At 41.1% G+C, this 16,650-nt stretch overlaps 1 protein-coding gene across 1 annotated transcript; it reads left to right on the top strand.

Annotated features, from left to right (window-relative positions):
- The first annotated feature begins 2,292 nt into the window (after positions 1-2,292).
- On the top strand, positions 2,293-8,450 carry UTP23 (UTP23 small subunit processome component). The gene is made up of 3 exons (XM_080803049.1): positions 2,293-2,561; positions 6,003-6,177; positions 7,335-8,450. Exons 1-3 carry the CDS (start codon positions 2,374-2,376, stop codon positions 7,716-7,718), a joined length of 747 nt encoding a protein of 248 aa, XP_080659175.1. The 5' UTR covers positions 2,293-2,373; the 3' UTR covers positions 7,719-8,450.
- The last annotated feature ends 8,200 nt before the right edge of the window (positions 8,451-16,650 follow it).

The following is a 16,650-nucleotide window of genomic DNA, read 5'->3' as shown; positions in this document are numbered from 1 at the left end:
ATTGACCATCAGACCAAAAAGTATTCATTGGAAAATGTCCTATTGGATAAACAGTGATGCTTGACTGCAAACCTCAGGAACATTAATATGCATAATAACAACTTTGGAAGATTGTAATAAACGTCACTTCCTTTCTGAATAGTATCCCTATCCCTCAATACATGTTCTGAGCCAGAAATGGGCATTTTAAATAAGCAACAGGGGCTTTTTCTGCATGTTCCAGGATCATGTTTTGAGAAATACTGCTGTAACAGAAAGCTTTGTTTTAAACTTGGTAATCACCGTCATAGACTGCCTTTATGTTTGTGAAATAAAAATCTGGTATGCAAATGGCACTGTCATATACACAGAGCTTAGAAAACAATTATGCTGCAGTTTAATACATTAAAAACAACAACAACAAGAATAGGACTCAAAGTTCTAGTCCTGCACCATATTTTTCTCACTGATTAAGCTTAAATATCAAACCAATTATTTTAAGCCACTTCTTTCACCAAGTAAAAAGATGGCTTTATTCAGGAACAGAAGACAAGTGCAATACCAGACAAGGGAGCTAGCAACACCATAGGCAAACCTGGGGAACAAAGAAGAGGTACTGCTCTTTTATAGAGGTAATAGGCGGGGGGCGGGGCGGGGGGCGGCGGGAGGGTTGGAAAGACTGGTACAAACAAAAAGTCTGTTGGAATAAACTGAGAGCTTGTAGTGGTTTCTCATTGGCCAAGTTGTGACCATCTCTCATTGGCTGGGCTATTGTGTGGCATTGAAAAAGGAAAGCCTTTCTTCCTCCTGCTGGAGTAGTAATGTAGTATCTACCTACAAGGTCTGTCTCTTCCTGTTGGGCCTGTTACTGAATAAGAGTAGTGGGGTGTGAGACTCTCTCTGCCCAACTTCCCAACTCCATTATAGTGAGGTTTCCCTTTATTATCACGAGTGAAATATGACCAATGAAATGGAGCTGGTAGATCAATCTGGGGATCTTATTATTATTTTTTTAATGTTTTAACTGATTTGTAAGACGAGGTTGGTACAATTTCTCTGTGGTGGGAGTATAGTTGGGATGGGGAGTTGACATGCAGGAATAAAGAAGAACAAAACTGGAAAGCAGTGAGAAATTATACTCAAGAACCATGAATCCAATCCCATTAATAACACCTTATAGCTTTCAGTTTCTAAATTTATTTTCAGTGAAATCAAAGCACCTAAGTGATGTTGTGCTGAGAATCAGGATATGGGAACCATTATAGAATATCTTAGTTCCAATTCCATAAACCCGTATCTTCAAATAAAACCCCAAATGCAAATCTCAATAACTTTGTAAATCACTTTTTTGTATTGGTTCTTTCTCTCCATTGTTAGCCAAAGCTAGATATGGGACAGATTCCAGGCCAGGACAAAAATGCAACATTTTATCCTCCCCATGCTTTGAATATCTTGCTCTGAATTGAAGGGGATGCTTGGCAATTAATTAGCTGCTGGGGAAAATTTTTTCTGATTAACTCTTCATTAATCGTGTTGACCAAGTAACTTGTAAACTTTTGGTCTTTTCCCCTTTTTGCTACTAGCCCAGTACGTACCTAGTCTTCGTATCTCAGACACCATAAACATAGAAAGGGTTCTTGAAAAGAGTCTGGTCCCGACAACCAGTTTGACAGTGCAGAACTAAACCCAGCTTTTTTGAATTGTTGTTCAAAGTGAAAATGGCTTGGGTTAGTGGTAGAACTAGGACTCAGGTTTAGGGATTCTGACACATAGAAAATGAAGCTCTTGGGCGTTTTGTTTTGTTTTGTTTTCAAAACACCCTGTGTCTGTGATTTAGAATGGTCTTAAGGGGCGGAGGAGATGCAAAATGGTGCCACCTTCTGCCCTAAGTTTGGCACTCAGTAACAGCAGTTCTTATGGAGGGTGGGCAGCAAGACCATTTGAACTACAGGCAGCCCTTAACTTCAGTCCTGGTTCCAGTGATAGTTGTAACACTAAAGACCCACGTGCCCTTTGCAAAGGTGCTTAATTTCTTTGAGGGAAGGCAACTAGGACAGACGTGCTCAGAGTTGTCCAATTACTCTGATCCCTTTCCTTTCCCCACTTGGGAATTGTAAACATTCAAGGGAATAGTATATGGTATATTACTTAGAATAATGCCTGTAGCGTATTAAGGTTCAATATTCTCGTTGATTAGCATTATGCTGTCAGGCACAAGCACCGCCCCCAGGGCGCGCACCTTAAAGCGCGCGCTCGTCTGGGCGTGCCGTCACCGGGGCTGCCCGGCAGATGGGGGCGTTTGCTTCCGGGGGCAAAGGCACTTTACTTCCGGCAGGAGCGGGCAGTGAGGTAGACGTCCGCAAGTACCCCTGTCTCGGTCCGTGTAAGCCAGGCATGAAGATCACGAGGCAGAAACATGCCAAGAAGCATGTCGGCTTCTTCCGCAATAATTTCGGAGTTCGCGAGCCGTACCAGATCCTGCTGGACGGTACCTTCTGTCAGGCGGCGCTGCGCGGCCGTATCCAGCTGCGGGAGCAGTTGCCCCGCTATCTCATGGGGGAGACACAGCTGTGCACCACCAGGTGGGCCAGGCGGGTCTGGAGAGGAGGTCCGGGGAGGAGGCCAGGGGATCCTGCGGGCGTGGTGGAGGCGAGGCCGCGGCGTGCAGAACGCCCCACCCGGGAGGAATTGACAGTGGAGTGGGGGGCACTGAGGAGGTCAGGCGGGCGTCTGCAGCGTGGGTGGAAAGTACAGTGCCTTGCGGCTCTTCCCGTCGTTGGCCCGGCAGATGAGCCCATTCTTTCTAGTGCGACCTGGCTTCGAATCTAGGTCCCAGTCCTACCCGCTTTGTGATCTCCTGCGAGTTCATCTCTGAGCCTCGGATTTCTCATCTGTAAGGGAGAGACCGTACCTCAAAAGGTTGCCGGAAGGATCAGACGAGGTATCGTGTCTGTAGAGCCCTTGCTGGTATCCAAAACCTGCCCCTTTTAAATGGCTGCTCTTATTTGCCTCGCTTTTTCTAGTGTGAACGAAAATTTTTCAAGCCTCACAACTGCTTTGCGAGCTAACATCTTCGATTCCCAGAAAGAGAATTCAGAACTCGAGGTTAAGACCTTTGCCCGTGCTCATTTGTTTATTCGTCTGTCTTTATTAAGCACCAGCTGTATGCCGGACAGTGCTCTAGCCACCGAGGATAACTTGGTGACCAGGACAAACGTCCAGCCCTCATGGCCAGTAAAGTGCATCAGTCAACCTCCATGGGTGTGTTTTGACTCCAGTGTGTTGTGACTCCCTCAGTGTGGGAACACTTAAGATGGAGCCTCCTGGAGGTGGGAGGGAGGACGGGATCATGGAAGGTTTCATAAAGGAGATAACTTTTGAGCTTTTCTTAAACTTTTGAGCGAGGTAAGGTAGAGTCTGACAAGGGCTGGCTGGAGCTTAAGGAATGTTTGACTCAGTATTTATAATTCTTTATTTCTCCTTTTCTTCCTCCCTCCCTCTCTCTTTCTCTTTCTCTTCTTTTCATCTTTCGGTTCTGAGGGGAAGGACTATTTTGAGTGACAGAAAAGATAGAAGTGACTTGTGGAGGCCTCTTGAATAAAGAAATGGAGCTATCAAATGCCTGGAAAGGTGGTTAGAGCACAAAATGTAATTGGAAGTGAAGCTGGGAAGAAGGTAAAAACTTAACAACATGAACTGCTAAGAAACTTAGGGGTTCCCCTTTCCATAGTAGCTTATTTACTTTAAAAAAATAGAAAAAGAAAATTAAAATGACCCATAATACCACACCAACGAATTACCGCTGTCAACGTGCTGTATTGTCCATCCAGTTCTTTATATATACACATGCATACACACACAAACACAGGAATGGGCTCTTAGTGGGCACACAGTATCATTGCCCTGCTTTTCTCACAATAGTATTGCTCCGTGAAGAGCTTTCCATATTCAAGTAGCACCTCAAAATCATTGTAGATACCCCATGGTTTTTTATCCCCTTAGCCTTTAGGGCTGCCGGACAAGTCGTTAGTTGGCTTGTGCCCTGAGTTCGTCACTTACGGCTACAGAAAACCTGTTCATTTACCTCTGTGTGCCAGAGAAATGTTAACATTTTTTTTAAAAGATTTTATTTATTTATTTGACAGAGACACAGCGAGAGAGGGAAAACAAGCAGGGGGAGTAGGAGAGGGAGAAGCAGGCTTCTCGAAGAGTAGGGCGCTGATGGGGGGCTTTATCCCAGGACCCTGGGGTCGTGACCTGAGCCGAAGGCAGATGCTTAACAACTAAGCCACCCAGGTGCCCCGAAATATTAACATTTTTAATATAGTGCTATAACAAAAAAAGTTTGGGAAGTACTGCATGAAATTATACTCTATAGCATTTTTTCCCTAAAGAAGTTATTTTAACTTCCAGAATATTTTATACATACACAAAAGTAGAGTAGTATAATGAAATATCTTATCACTCAGCTTTTGGAATTGTTGACATGTCCAGTCTTGTTTCATTTATCCACTCCCACCACCCACAGCACACATCTTACTGATGGTTTATTTTAAAGCATATTATTCTGTATTCTGTCAATTCTTGATGTGCATAATGAAGAGAGAAATGCTATGAGACCCAACAGCTGTCTTTTAGAAAAGCTAACTGCAGAGGTGTGAGGGCTAAGTTGGAGAAGCAAGAGCGTGAAGGCAGATAAACTCATTTTGTGGTTGTCCAGTCAAGAAATAATGGGAGCCCCAACTTCATAGAGGAAACTTCAAGGAGAAACCCAAGAGTTCTGCAAAGAGACATTATGAGATAGATACCAACAGCTGAGAGTTAGAGTTAGAACTCTAGCAGCTGATGGGGTAGGGGTAGGGGTGATGAAGAAAAGGTCAGTTAGGATTTCTGACTTAACGCCCAGCTTCTAGGAAGTTCATGTATTCAAAGAGATTGCATGCCCTGGAGAAGTTTGGAGTCAGGGAAATACTTTGATTTTAGACATAAATTTGAAGAGCTGATGTACATCCGCAGGAAATATTCAATAAATGCTTGGTAGTTTGGGCCTGAAACTCCTAAAAAGAGTTCAGAACTGATGACTAAGAAAGCAAAATCTCTCTTCTTGAACGAAAACTAAAGGAATGGTAAAGTGAGTGAGGCAAGGTAGAGTCTGACAAGGACTGAGTAGAGCCTAAGAAATTTTCGACTCAGTATTTATAATTTTTTCTTTATTTCTCCTTTTCTTCCTCCCTCCCTTCCTCTTTCTTCCTTTCCTTTCCTCTTCTTTCTTTTCTTTTCTTTCATGGAAGAAGTGCTTGGGGAGCTTATTAGAATGCTAATATTTGACTCCTCAAGAGGTGCAGATTTGGGGATGAGAAAGGAGTAGAAATTATGCAGTTATCACTATGTCATTTTGATACGGGTAGTTTTTAGCTGACACTTTGCAAAGCATTGACTTATATTAATACGAAAATGCGGAGTGAAAAAGGAAGTTGTGATTGTTATTAAGCTGGTGACTTGAACATTTTTACTTTTCTGTGCTGAAAACAGTTTAAAGGTGTACAAGTTTGTACTTGAAGTAGAAACATAGACCACAAAGGTTGGGGCAAGGCATCTGTTGTCGACTACTTGGATTCACATTTTGGCTCTACTGCTTATTAGCTGTGTTTGAGCATGTTACTTGAAATCTCCCAGAGTGAGTTGCTCTAAAATATGGATAATTTTCAAGTGAAGGGCCTAACTAGAGCTGTTTTGAGATTGAAGCGAGAAGTTATGTAAAGACATTCAGCATGCTCTCTGATACATAATAAATGCTCAGTAAATTTTAACTGTTATTCCTTCTACTCAGTGGTTGTATTTTCCAGGTTTTTTAAAGACTGAAATAGATATCATATGACTGGGGCCAACATATGACAAATTCAGATTGTAATGGTATAGTTTTAATTTGTTCAAAATTGGGTAATTTTTAAATACTTGCTTTATGTGAACAACTGATAGGTATCTGTTATAATTGTAAGCTGCTAATAACATTTTTTCCCCAGGTGTGTGTTAAAAGAATTAGAAACATTGGGAAAAGACTTGTATGGGGCAAAACTGATTGCACAAAAATGCCAAGTCCGAAATTGTCCCCATTTGAAGAACCCTGTGAGTGGATCAGAATGTCTACTGGCCATGGTTGAAGAGGGAAATCCTCATCACTATTTTGTGGCAACACAGGTGATAACTGCTTTTAAAACCAGAGTCAATTTTAATCTTTTAATCATTTCTATCTATATTTCTTTTCTTTTCTTTTTTTTAACCTTTCTATCTATATTTCATTCGGAGCTACATATAATCAGGAAAACTTAGGTGGAAGTGCATTGTCAAAATGTTTTGACTTTTTAAAATGCAGGCTTTTAAGTTAATTTGCAATCAGTAAAAGCAGTTGTCATTGGAGAATTTGAGGAAAGAACCTTAAACTTTTGATTTTTCTTAAGTTTTTTTAAAAATAAAATTATTGACAAAGAGATGTGATTGTATGTTTCAGGGTTCTTAAAGGGAAAATAAGTAGAGCAAAAAGTTTATATTCTGTATTCATCAGTGTTTTCGTGTGTTCCTGTATTTCATATTTTTTCTCAAAAAGTCATGTTTCATATTATTTGAAATTGTGCTGCCAATAAGGAACTGTTTTAGACTTTTAAAGACCCGGGGCAGAGGAGTGGGGTGGTAGGGGAGACTCTCAGCATTGATATTATCCAATAAGTGCATGTACATACAGATTTGCTTAAATTCGCTTTTAGAATTAGGAAATCACACAGTTAGATTCAGAGCTAATTCTAGAATCTGAGTCAGCCAATTCTTACTTTGTTGCTATTCCTGCAACCTGTGTTAAAATTCCTAACCTTTTTTTTTTTTAAAAAAGATCTTATTTATTTGACAGACAGAGATCACAAGTAGGCAGAGAGGCAGGTGGGGGGGTGGGAAGCAGGCTCCCTGCTGAGCAGAGAGCCTGATGCGGGGCTCCATCCCAGGACCCTGAGATCATGACCTGAGCCGAAGGCAGAGGCTTAACCCACTGAGCCACCCAGGTGCCCCCTTAACCCTTTTTGAAGATATGGAACATTGCCTAACATATTTACCTTTGCCTTAGTTTGTAATTTGTGGTCCTAGAATATTGGTAAGTCTAGTTCACCTTTGTTGGCACTTAACTGTGCTCAAATTTCATGTTTGTCTGCCTTTTTTTTTTTCTTTTTTAAAGTCATAAATTGTATTCCTGTTAGTGAGACATACTGATTTGAAAAGTGAAACTTGCGATCTCTTTTATTTTTACTATTTAAGGCATCTTATTTGACTGGCATATTTGACCTGAACAATTCTATTTTTCCTTTTAATAGGATCAGAATTTGTCTGTGAAAGTAAAGAAAAAGCCTGGAGTTCCTCTCATGTTTATTATTCAGAACACTATAGTCTTGGACAAACCTTCTCCCAAAACAGTTGCCTTTGTTAAAGCAGTAGAGTCAGGTCAGCTTGTCTCAGTGTACGAGAAACAAAGTATCAAGCAACTCAAAGAAGAACAAGGTTTAGTGAAAAACCAGGAACAGAGAAGAAGGAAAAAACGCAAGAAAATAAGTGGCCCCAATCCTCTTAGCTGTTTGAAGAAAAAGAAGAAAACACAGGACCCAGAATCATCTGCCTCTGAAAAGAAAAGAAAAAGAAAAAGAATCCGGAACAGATCTACCTCAAAAGTACTTTCTGAAAAGCAGAATGATAATGAATGAATTCTTTGAGTACTTTTAAAGACATTAAAATGTGAAAAACAAATTTCTTTTTAAAACCGTAGAAGTACTTACAGTAAAAGACTGTTATTTTTATAAATATTGACCCATAAGCCTTTGCCTAAAATTTATTAAAGAAAGAAAGAAAGAAAAGGAAAGGGAAAAAAAGAAAAACAAACCAAAGTGGATGGGTTTAGGCATTTTTTTTTTTAAAGATTTTATTTATTCATTTGACAGAGATCACAAGTAGGCAGAGCAGCAGCCGGGGGTGGGGGGAAGCAGGCTCCCCACTGAGCAGAGAGCCCAATGCAGGGCTCAATCCCAGGACCCTGAGATCATGACCCGAGCCGAAGGCAGAGGCTTAACCCACTGAGCCACCCAGGTGCCCCTGGAGATTATTTTTTGATGTGTAAAGCTGTTGTCTCTTTCTGTCTCACCACTGCCCCTACCCCCCAACATTATATGCAAATAGTGTACAAAAATCAGTCATACAAAAGCTTTGTGACAAGAGGCTGTGTCCTTTCACATTCGTAGAGGAAAATTCCTTATTCATGTAGCAGTTGTAGAATTTATAGTTCCAAATAATATGAATATGCTGCTACCTTTTGGTTCATCAATTATTTGACTTTGTACTAGAAAGTGGAAATTTTGCTTACTTGTATGACTCCTCCATTTTTCTGATAATAGTTCAGTCTTTATACGTTCCAAATAAAGTATTTTCATTATTATGACTGTAAACTTTGTTCCCCCTTGACCCAAGTAGCCATGACATGATTGAATTTATTTCTTATACTAATTCTTATACTAATTTGTTGTTATTCCAGAAGTTAATACTGTCCTCATTTTCTTGAAGCATCTGACTTAACTCTGTAAAGGAACTTACAATTTTCTGTATGATCATATGTGGTAATTCCTCAACTGTGGAGATAAAGTCCTCTGTCCTCCAATGTGGAACAGTTTTCTGCCGGGTATGTTGCTCAGGTGTCATCCGTGCACTTCTTGCCCTTATCCAGAAATTTGCTTTTGTCATTTCTGTTTCCTAGATTCATTGTTTTTTTTGGTTTTTCTCTTTTGCTGTAGTGAAGCATGGATTTTGTAGGAAGTAACATTTTTTGAGGCTCAACCAGTGTTGTTTACCCTCATATTTGTTGCACTAATAATTTACCAAGATAATTCCTTTTTAAAAAATTTTTTTTTTTTTTTTTATTTTAATAAACATATAATGTATTTTTATCCCCAGGGGTACAGGTCTGTGAATCGTCTGGTTTACACATTTCACAGCACTCATCATAGCACATACCCTCCCCAATGTCCATTTCCCCACCACCCTCTCCCATCCCCCTTCCCCCCCGCAACCCTCAGTCTGTTTCTTGAGATTGAGTCTTTTATGGTTTGTCTCCCTCCCAATCCCATCTTTTCATTTTTTCTTTTCCTACCTCCCCCCAAACCCCCCCACCTTGCATCTCCACTTCCTCATATCAAAGAGATCATATGATAGTTATATTTCTCCGATTGACTTATTTCGCTAAGCATGATACCCTCTAGTTCCATCCACGTCGTCGCAAATGGCAAGATTTCATGTCTTTTAATGGCTGCATAGTATTCCATTGTGTATATATACCACATCTTCTTTATCCATTCATCTGTTGATGGACATCTAGGCGCTTTCCACAGTTTGGCTATTGTGGACATTGCTGCTATAAACATTCGGGTGCACGTGCCCCTTCGGAGCACCACGTTTGTATCTTTAGGATATATACCCAGGAGTGCAATTGCTGGGTCGTAGGGTAGCTCTATTTTCAGTTTTTTGAGGAACCTCCACACTGTTTTCCAGAGTGGTTGCACCAGCTTGCATTCCCACCAACAGTGTAGGAGGGTTCCCCTCTCTCCGCATCCTCGCCAGCATCTGTCATTTCTTGACTTGTTAATTTTAGCCATTCTGACTGGTGTGAGGTGGTATCTCATTGTGGTTTTGATTTGTATTTCCCTGATGCCGAGTGATGTGGAGCATTTTTTCATGTGTCTGTTGGCCATCTGGATGTCTTCCTTGCAGAAATGTCTGTTCATGTCCTCTGCCCATTTCTTGACTGGATTATTTGTTCTTTGGGTATTGAGTTTGATAAGCTCTTTATAGATTCTGGATACGAGCCCTTTATCTGATATGTCGTTTGCAAATATCTTCTCCCATTCTGTCAGTTGTCTTTTGGTTTTGTTAACTGTTTCCTTTGCTGTGCAAAAGCTTTTGATCTTGATGAAATCCCAATAGTTCATTTTTGCCCTTGCTTCTGTCGCCTTTGGCGATGTTCCTAGGAAGAAGTTGCTGCGGTGGAGGTCAAAGAGGTTGCTGCCTGCATTCTCCTCAAGGATTTTGATAGATTCCTTTCGCACATTGAGGTCCTTCATCCACTTTGAGTCTATTTTCGTGTGTGGTGTAAGGAAATAGTCCAATTTCATTTTTCTGCATGTGGCTGTCCAATTTTCCCAGCACCATTTGTTGAAGAGGCTGTCTTTTTTCCATTGGATATTCTTTCCTGCTTTGTCGAAGATTAGTTGACCATAGAGTTGAGGGTCTATTTCTGGGCTCTCTATTCTGTTCCATTGGTCTATATGTCTGTTTTTGTGCCAGTACCATACTGTCTTGATGATGACAGCTTTGTAATAGAGCTTGAAGTCTGGAATTGTGATACCACCGACTTTGGCTTTCTTTTTCAATATTCCTTTGGCTATTCGAGGTCTTTTCTGGTTCCATATAAATTTTAGGATTATTTGTTCTATTTCTTTAAAAAAAATGGATGGGATTTTGATAGGGATTGCATTAAATGTGTAGATTGCTTTAGGTAAAATAGACATTTTCACAATATTTGTTCTTCCAATCCATGAGCATGGAATATTTTTCCATTTCTTTGTGTCTTCCTCAATTTCTTTCATGAGTACTTTATAGTTTTCTGAGTATAGATTCTTTGCCTCTTTGGTTAGATTTATTCCTAGGTATCTTATGGTTTTGGGTACGATGGTAAATGGGACTGACTCCTCAATTTCTCTTTCTTCTGTCTTGTTGTTAGTGTAAAGAAATGCGACTGATTTCTGTGCATTGACTTTATATCCTGACACTTTACTGAATTCCTGTATAAGTTCTAGCAGTTTTGGAGTGGAGCCTTTTGGGTTTTCCACATATAGTATCATATCATCTGCAAAGAGTGATAGTTTGACTTCTTCTTTGCCGATTTGGATGCCTTTAATTTCTTTTTGTTGTCTGATTGCTGAGGCTAGGACTTCTAGTACTATATTGAACAGCAGTGGTGATAACGGACATCCCTGCCGTGTTCCTGACCTTAGCGGAAAAGCTTTCAGTTTTTCTCCATTGAGAATGATATTTGCGGTGGGTTTTTCATAGATGGCTTTGATAATGTTGAGGTATGTGCCTTCTATCCCTACACTTTGAAGAGTTTTAATCAGGAAGGGATGCTGCACTTTGTCAAACGCTTTTTCAGCATCTATTGAGAGTATCATATGGTTCTTACTCTTTCTTTTATTAATGTATTGTATCACATTGATGGATTTGCGGATGTTGAACCAACCTTGCAGCCCTGGAATAAATCCCACTTGGTCGTGGTGAATAATCCTTTTAATGTACTGTTGGATCCTATTGGCCAGTATTTTGGTGAGAATTTTCGCATCTGTGTTCATCAAGGATATTGGTCTGTAATTCTCTTTTTTGGTGGGATCCTTGTCTGGTTTTGGGATCAAGGTGATGCTGGCCTCATAGAATGAGTTTGGAAGTTTTCCTTCCATTTCTATTTTTTGGAACAGTTTCAGGAGAATAGGAATTAATTCTTCTTTAAATGTTTGGTAGAATTCCCCTGGGAAGCCGTCTGGTCCTGGACTTTTGTTTGTTTGGAGATTTTTGATGACTGTTTCAATCTCCTTACTGGTTATGGGTCTGTTCAGGTTATCTATTTCTTCCTGGTTCAGTTGTGGTAGTTTATACATCTCTAGAAATGTATCCATTTCTTCCAGGTTGTCAAATTTGTTGCCATAGAGTTGCTCGTAGTATGTTCTTATAATTGTTTGTATTTCTTTGGTGTTGGTTGTGATCTCTCCTCTTTCATTCATGATTTTATTTATTTGCGTCCTTTCTCTTTTCTTTTTGATAAGTCTGGCCAGGGGCTTATCAATCTTATTAATTCTTTCAAAGAACCAGCTCCTAGTTTTGTTGATTTGTTCTATTGTTTTTTTAGTTTCTATTTCATTGATTTCTGCTCTGATCTTTATGATTTCTCTTCTCCTGCTGGGTTTGGGCTTTCTTTGTTGTTCTCTCTCCAGCTCCTTTAGGTGTAGGGTTAGGTTGTGTATTTGAGACCTTTCTTGTTTCTTGAGAAAGGCTTGCACTGCTATATATTTTCCTCTCAGGACTGCCTTTGTTGTGTCCCACAGATTTTGAACTGTTGTGTTTTCATTATCATTTGTTTCCATGAATTTTTTCAATTCTTCTTTAATTTCCTGGTTGACCCATTCATTTTTTAGAAGGATGCTGTTTAGTCTCCATGTATTTGCGTTCTTTCCAAATTTCCTCTTGTGATTGAGTTCGAGCTTCAGAGCATTGTGGTCTGAAAATATGCAGGGAATGATCTCGATCTTTTGGTACTGATTGAGACCTGATTTATGACCCAGGATGTGGTCTATTCTGGAGAATGTTCCATGTGCACTAGAGAAGAATGTATATTCTGTTGCTTTGGGATGGAATGTTCTGAATATATCTGTGATGTCCATTTGGTCCAGTGTGTCATTTAAGGCCTTTATTTCCTTGTTGATCTTTTGCTTAGATGATCTGTCCATTTCAGTGAGGGGAGTGTTAAAGTCCCCTGCTATTATTGTATTACTGTCGATGTATTTCTTTGATTTTGTTATTAATTGGTTTATATAGTTGGCTGCTCCCATGTTAGGGGCATAGATATTTAAGATTGTTAGATCTTCTTGTTGGACAGACCCTTTGAGTATGATATAGTGTCCTTCCTCATCTCTTATTATAGTCTTTGGCTTAAAATCTAATTGATCTGATATAAGGATTGCCACCCCAGCTTTCTTCTGATGTCCATTAGCATGGTACATTGTTTTCCACCCCCTCACTTTAAATCTGGAGGTGTCTTCGGGTCTAAAATGAGTTTCTTGTAGGCAGCATATGGATGGGTTTTGTTTTTTTATCCATTCTGATACCCTGTGTCTTTTGATTGGGGCATTTAGCCCATTAACATTCAGGGTAACTATTGAGAGATATGAATTGAGTGCCATTGTATTGCCTGTAAGATGATTGTTACTGTATATTGTTTCTGTTTCTTTCTGATCTACTACTTTTAGGGTCTCTCTTTGCTTAGAGGACCCCTTTCAATATTTCCTGTAGAGCTGGTTTGGTGTTTGCAAATTCTTTCAGCTTTTGTTTGTCCTGGAAGCTCTTTATCTCTCCTTCTATTTTCAATGATAGCCTAGCCGGATATAGTATTCTTGGCTGCATGTTTTTCTCGTTTAGTGCTCTGAATATATCATGCCAGTTCTTTCTGGCCTGCCAGGTCTCTGTGGATAGGTCCGCTGCCAATCTAATGTTTTTACCCTTGTATGTTACAGACTTCTTTTCCCGGGCTGCTTTCAGGATTTTCTCTTTGTCGCTAAGACTTGTAAATTTTACTATCAGGTGACGAGGTGTGGACCTATTTTTATTGATTTTGAGGGGCGTTCTTAGCATCTCCTGGATTTTGATGTTTGTTCCCTTTGCCATATTAGGGAAATTCTCTCCAATAATTGTCTCCAATATACCTTCTGCTCCCCTCTCTCTTTCTTCTTCTTCTGGAATCCCAATTATTCTAATGTTGTGTCGTCTTATGGTGTCACTTATCTCTCGAATCCTCTCCTCGTGTTCCAGTAGTTGTTTGTCTCTCTTTTGCTCAGCTTCTTTATTCTCTGTCATTTGGTCTTCTATGTCACTAATTCTTTCTTCTGCCTCATTTATCCTGGCAGTGAGAGCTTCCATTTTTGATTGCACCTCATGAATAGCTTTTTTGATTTCAACTTGGTTAGATTTTAGTTCTTTTATTTCTCCAGAAAGGGCTTTTATCTCTCCGGAGAGGGTTTCTCTAATATCTTCTATGCCTTTTTCGAGCCCGGCTAGAACCTTGAGAATTGTCATTCTGAACTCTAGATCTGTCATGCTACCTATGTCTGTATTGATTAGGTCTCCCGCCTTCGGTACGGCCTCTTGTTCTTTTTTTTGAGGTGAGTTTTTCCGCCTTGTCATTTTGTCCAGGTAGGATTTGCTTTCTCCTGCTGTGGAATTCCGCTGTTCTTGGTGACTGAAGTTGGTTTTGGATGGTTTCTTGTTGATCTTCTGGGGGAGGGGCCTGTTGTAGTGATTCTCAAGTGTCTTTGCCGCAGGCGGAATTGCACCGCCCTTGCCAGGGGCCGGGCTAAGTAATCCGCTCGGGTTCGCTTTCGGGAGCTTTTGTTCCCTGAGCGCTTTCCGTAGAGTTCCGGAGGACGGGAATGAAGATGGCGGCCTCCCAATCTCTCGGCCCGGAGGAGCCGAGAGCTTGGGGTTCCGCTCCTCAGTGCGCTCTCAGAGCAAAGCGCCCAATAGCCCCGCCTCCCTGGCTTGCGGTCGCGCCTCGAGGAAAGCAGTCAATTGTTGGAGCTGGAGAAAAGCGCCGGGTCGCTTTTGTCTCCGCGGCCTGCGGCCGCGCTCCGAGCCCACCCAGCCTGCGACCGGCACAAGGTAACCCCGGGCTTAGAGCTCACTCCTCGGCTTTGTCGCTATAGCCGGCTTCCCCGCTCTAATACCTGCGAGCTCTGCGGCACTCAGACACCCCCAGTCCTTCTGTGACCCCGCGGGTCCTGGGGTTATGCTGACCCCGCCTGGGTTTCCCCCCAGTTTAGCCTCTGGAGCGATGTCTCCCAGTGGAGCCGACTTTTAAAAGTCCCGGTTTTTTGCTCCGTCGCTCCGCCGCTTGCCTGGTGCCGGCCCCTCCCCCCGGGGTCTATCTTCCCTTCGCTTTGGATTCACTTCTCCGCAGGTCCTACCTTTCAGAAAGTGATCGATTTTCTGTTTCTGGGATTGTTGCTCTTCTTCTCTTCGATTTCCCGTTGGATTTATAGGTGTTCACAATGGTTAGATAAGCTATCTAGCTGATCTCCTGCTACCCGATGTCGTCTCAGCCTGCTACTTCTCCGCCATCTTGACTCCTCCCCCCCCTTTTTAAAAAATTTTTAAGTAATCTCTACACCCAGCACGGGACTTGAACTCACAATCCTGAGATCAAGAGTTGCAAACTCTCCCAACTGAGGCAGCCAAGCTCCCCTAGCAAGATAATTCTTGATTGAAGACCACGTCACTCAGTTCTCCTAGAGAGTCTCTTAGTTTTTTTTAGTTCCATTTATCCACTAAGGAGGACGATTTTCTTTAAAAGCAAATGTTAAGTTCAATAGCAAAAATTCCAAACTAACATTCCCTTTAAGATTGGTTCTGAATGTTACTTAAAACATGTCTTAAAGGTCACCAGAATTTAACAGATGATATATTAAATACATTTAAAAATTTTTAATAAAATGTCTAAAGAGCTGATTCTATTAGGAATTGAATAATCAAATTTGTTTCTTTTAGCCATCTCCCCAATTGTTTGAGTTATTCTTCAGTCCCAAATTACAATGTTTCTGTGTTCTAATATTGAAGTGTAAAGTTGGAAAACTGGAATCTGATGATTAGCTTCTGACTTTGGGCTACCTGTGACACCTTCGAGTAGGGGTTTAGAATCTATATCATTAGGGTTTCACGGTCAGGTATGAAGTACATCATGAACAAATTCTTGTAATGGCTAAAATAATCTTTCTTAAATTTGAGACTATTTACATTTTTACAGAAACATTGTCAGTTGAATTCAAGAGAAGCGTGTTTTTTTTTTTTTAAAGATTTTATTTATTTATTTGACAGACAGAGATCACAAGTAGGCAGAGAGGCAGGCAGAGAGAGAGGAGAAAGCAGGCTCTCCACGGAGCCAAGAGCCCGATGCGGGGCTCGATCCCAGGACCCTGGGATCATGACCTGAGCCGAAGGCAGAGGCTTTAACCCACTGAGCCACCCAGGCGCCCCAAGAGAAGCGTTTTTGGGTGGAAGCTGAAGTTAGTTACCTCCTTAAGGACACTAGGAATCACACAGGTTGTATTACCTAGCAAGCCCGGTTAGTGCTTTGATAATTCATGATTCTGTTTTAAATTCTTAACACGAACATTTCTTTTTTAAAGAAATGTGTACTTTTTTTTTTTTTTTTAAGATTTTTTGGATTTATTTGACAGAGCACAAGTAGGCAGAGCAACAGGCAGAGGGAGAGGGAAAAGCAGGGCTTTCCCTGCTGAGCAGAGAGCCCTATGTGGGGCTGGATCCCAGGACCCTGAAGATCATGACCTGAGCCGGAGGCATAAGTTTAACCAACTGAGCCACCCAGGTGCCCCTTAACAGGAACATTTTTTAAAAAGAAGGCAAAGATACTGGGAAAAAGTGAATATAGCTCTATTGTTTCTGTGAGGGAAAAAAAATTGTCAAGAATATTGAGAGTTAGGGGGGTACCTGGGTGGATCAGTTGGTTAAGCGTCTGCCTTCAGCTCAGGTCATGATCTCAGGGTCCCTGAACTGAGGCCCGCATCAGGGCTCCCTGCTCTGTGCGGAGTCCGCTTCTCCCCATTCCTGTGTGCTGCCGCCCCCACCTCACCTACCCACTCCCCACCGCCACCAGCCTGCACTTGTGTGCACTCTCTCTCATAAATAAAATCTTTAAGAAAAAGAATGGTGAGAGGATTACCAAATCAAATGTAGACAAAGTGATAAAGCAGGTGAAACGTACGCTGATGATATTTTCAATATGCTAAAATGATTAAATTTTAGGTATTTCTCTTTAAC

This window comes from Martes martes (assembly GCF_963455335.1).
Source record: "Martes martes genome assembly, chromosome: 4".
NCBI lineage: Eukaryota > Metazoa > Chordata > Mammalia > Carnivora > Mustelidae > Martes > Martes martes.
Note: the sequence above shows the minus strand (reverse complement) of the source record. Positions and strands in the feature narration are given on the sequence as shown.

Coding starts and splice junctions, on each gene's coding strand:
- UTP23 (XM_080803049.1), top strand. CDS start 2,374: ATGAAGATCACGAGGCAGAAACATGCCAAGAAGCATGTCGGCTTCTTC. Junction 2,562..6,002: donor ACACAGCTGTGCACCACCAG/GTGGGCCAGGCG, acceptor TTTTTTCCCCAG/GTGTGTGTTAAAAGAATTAG. Junction 6,178..7,334: donor ACTATTTTGTGGCAACACAG/GTGATAACTGCT, acceptor TCCTTTTAATAG/GATCAGAATTTGTCTGTGAA.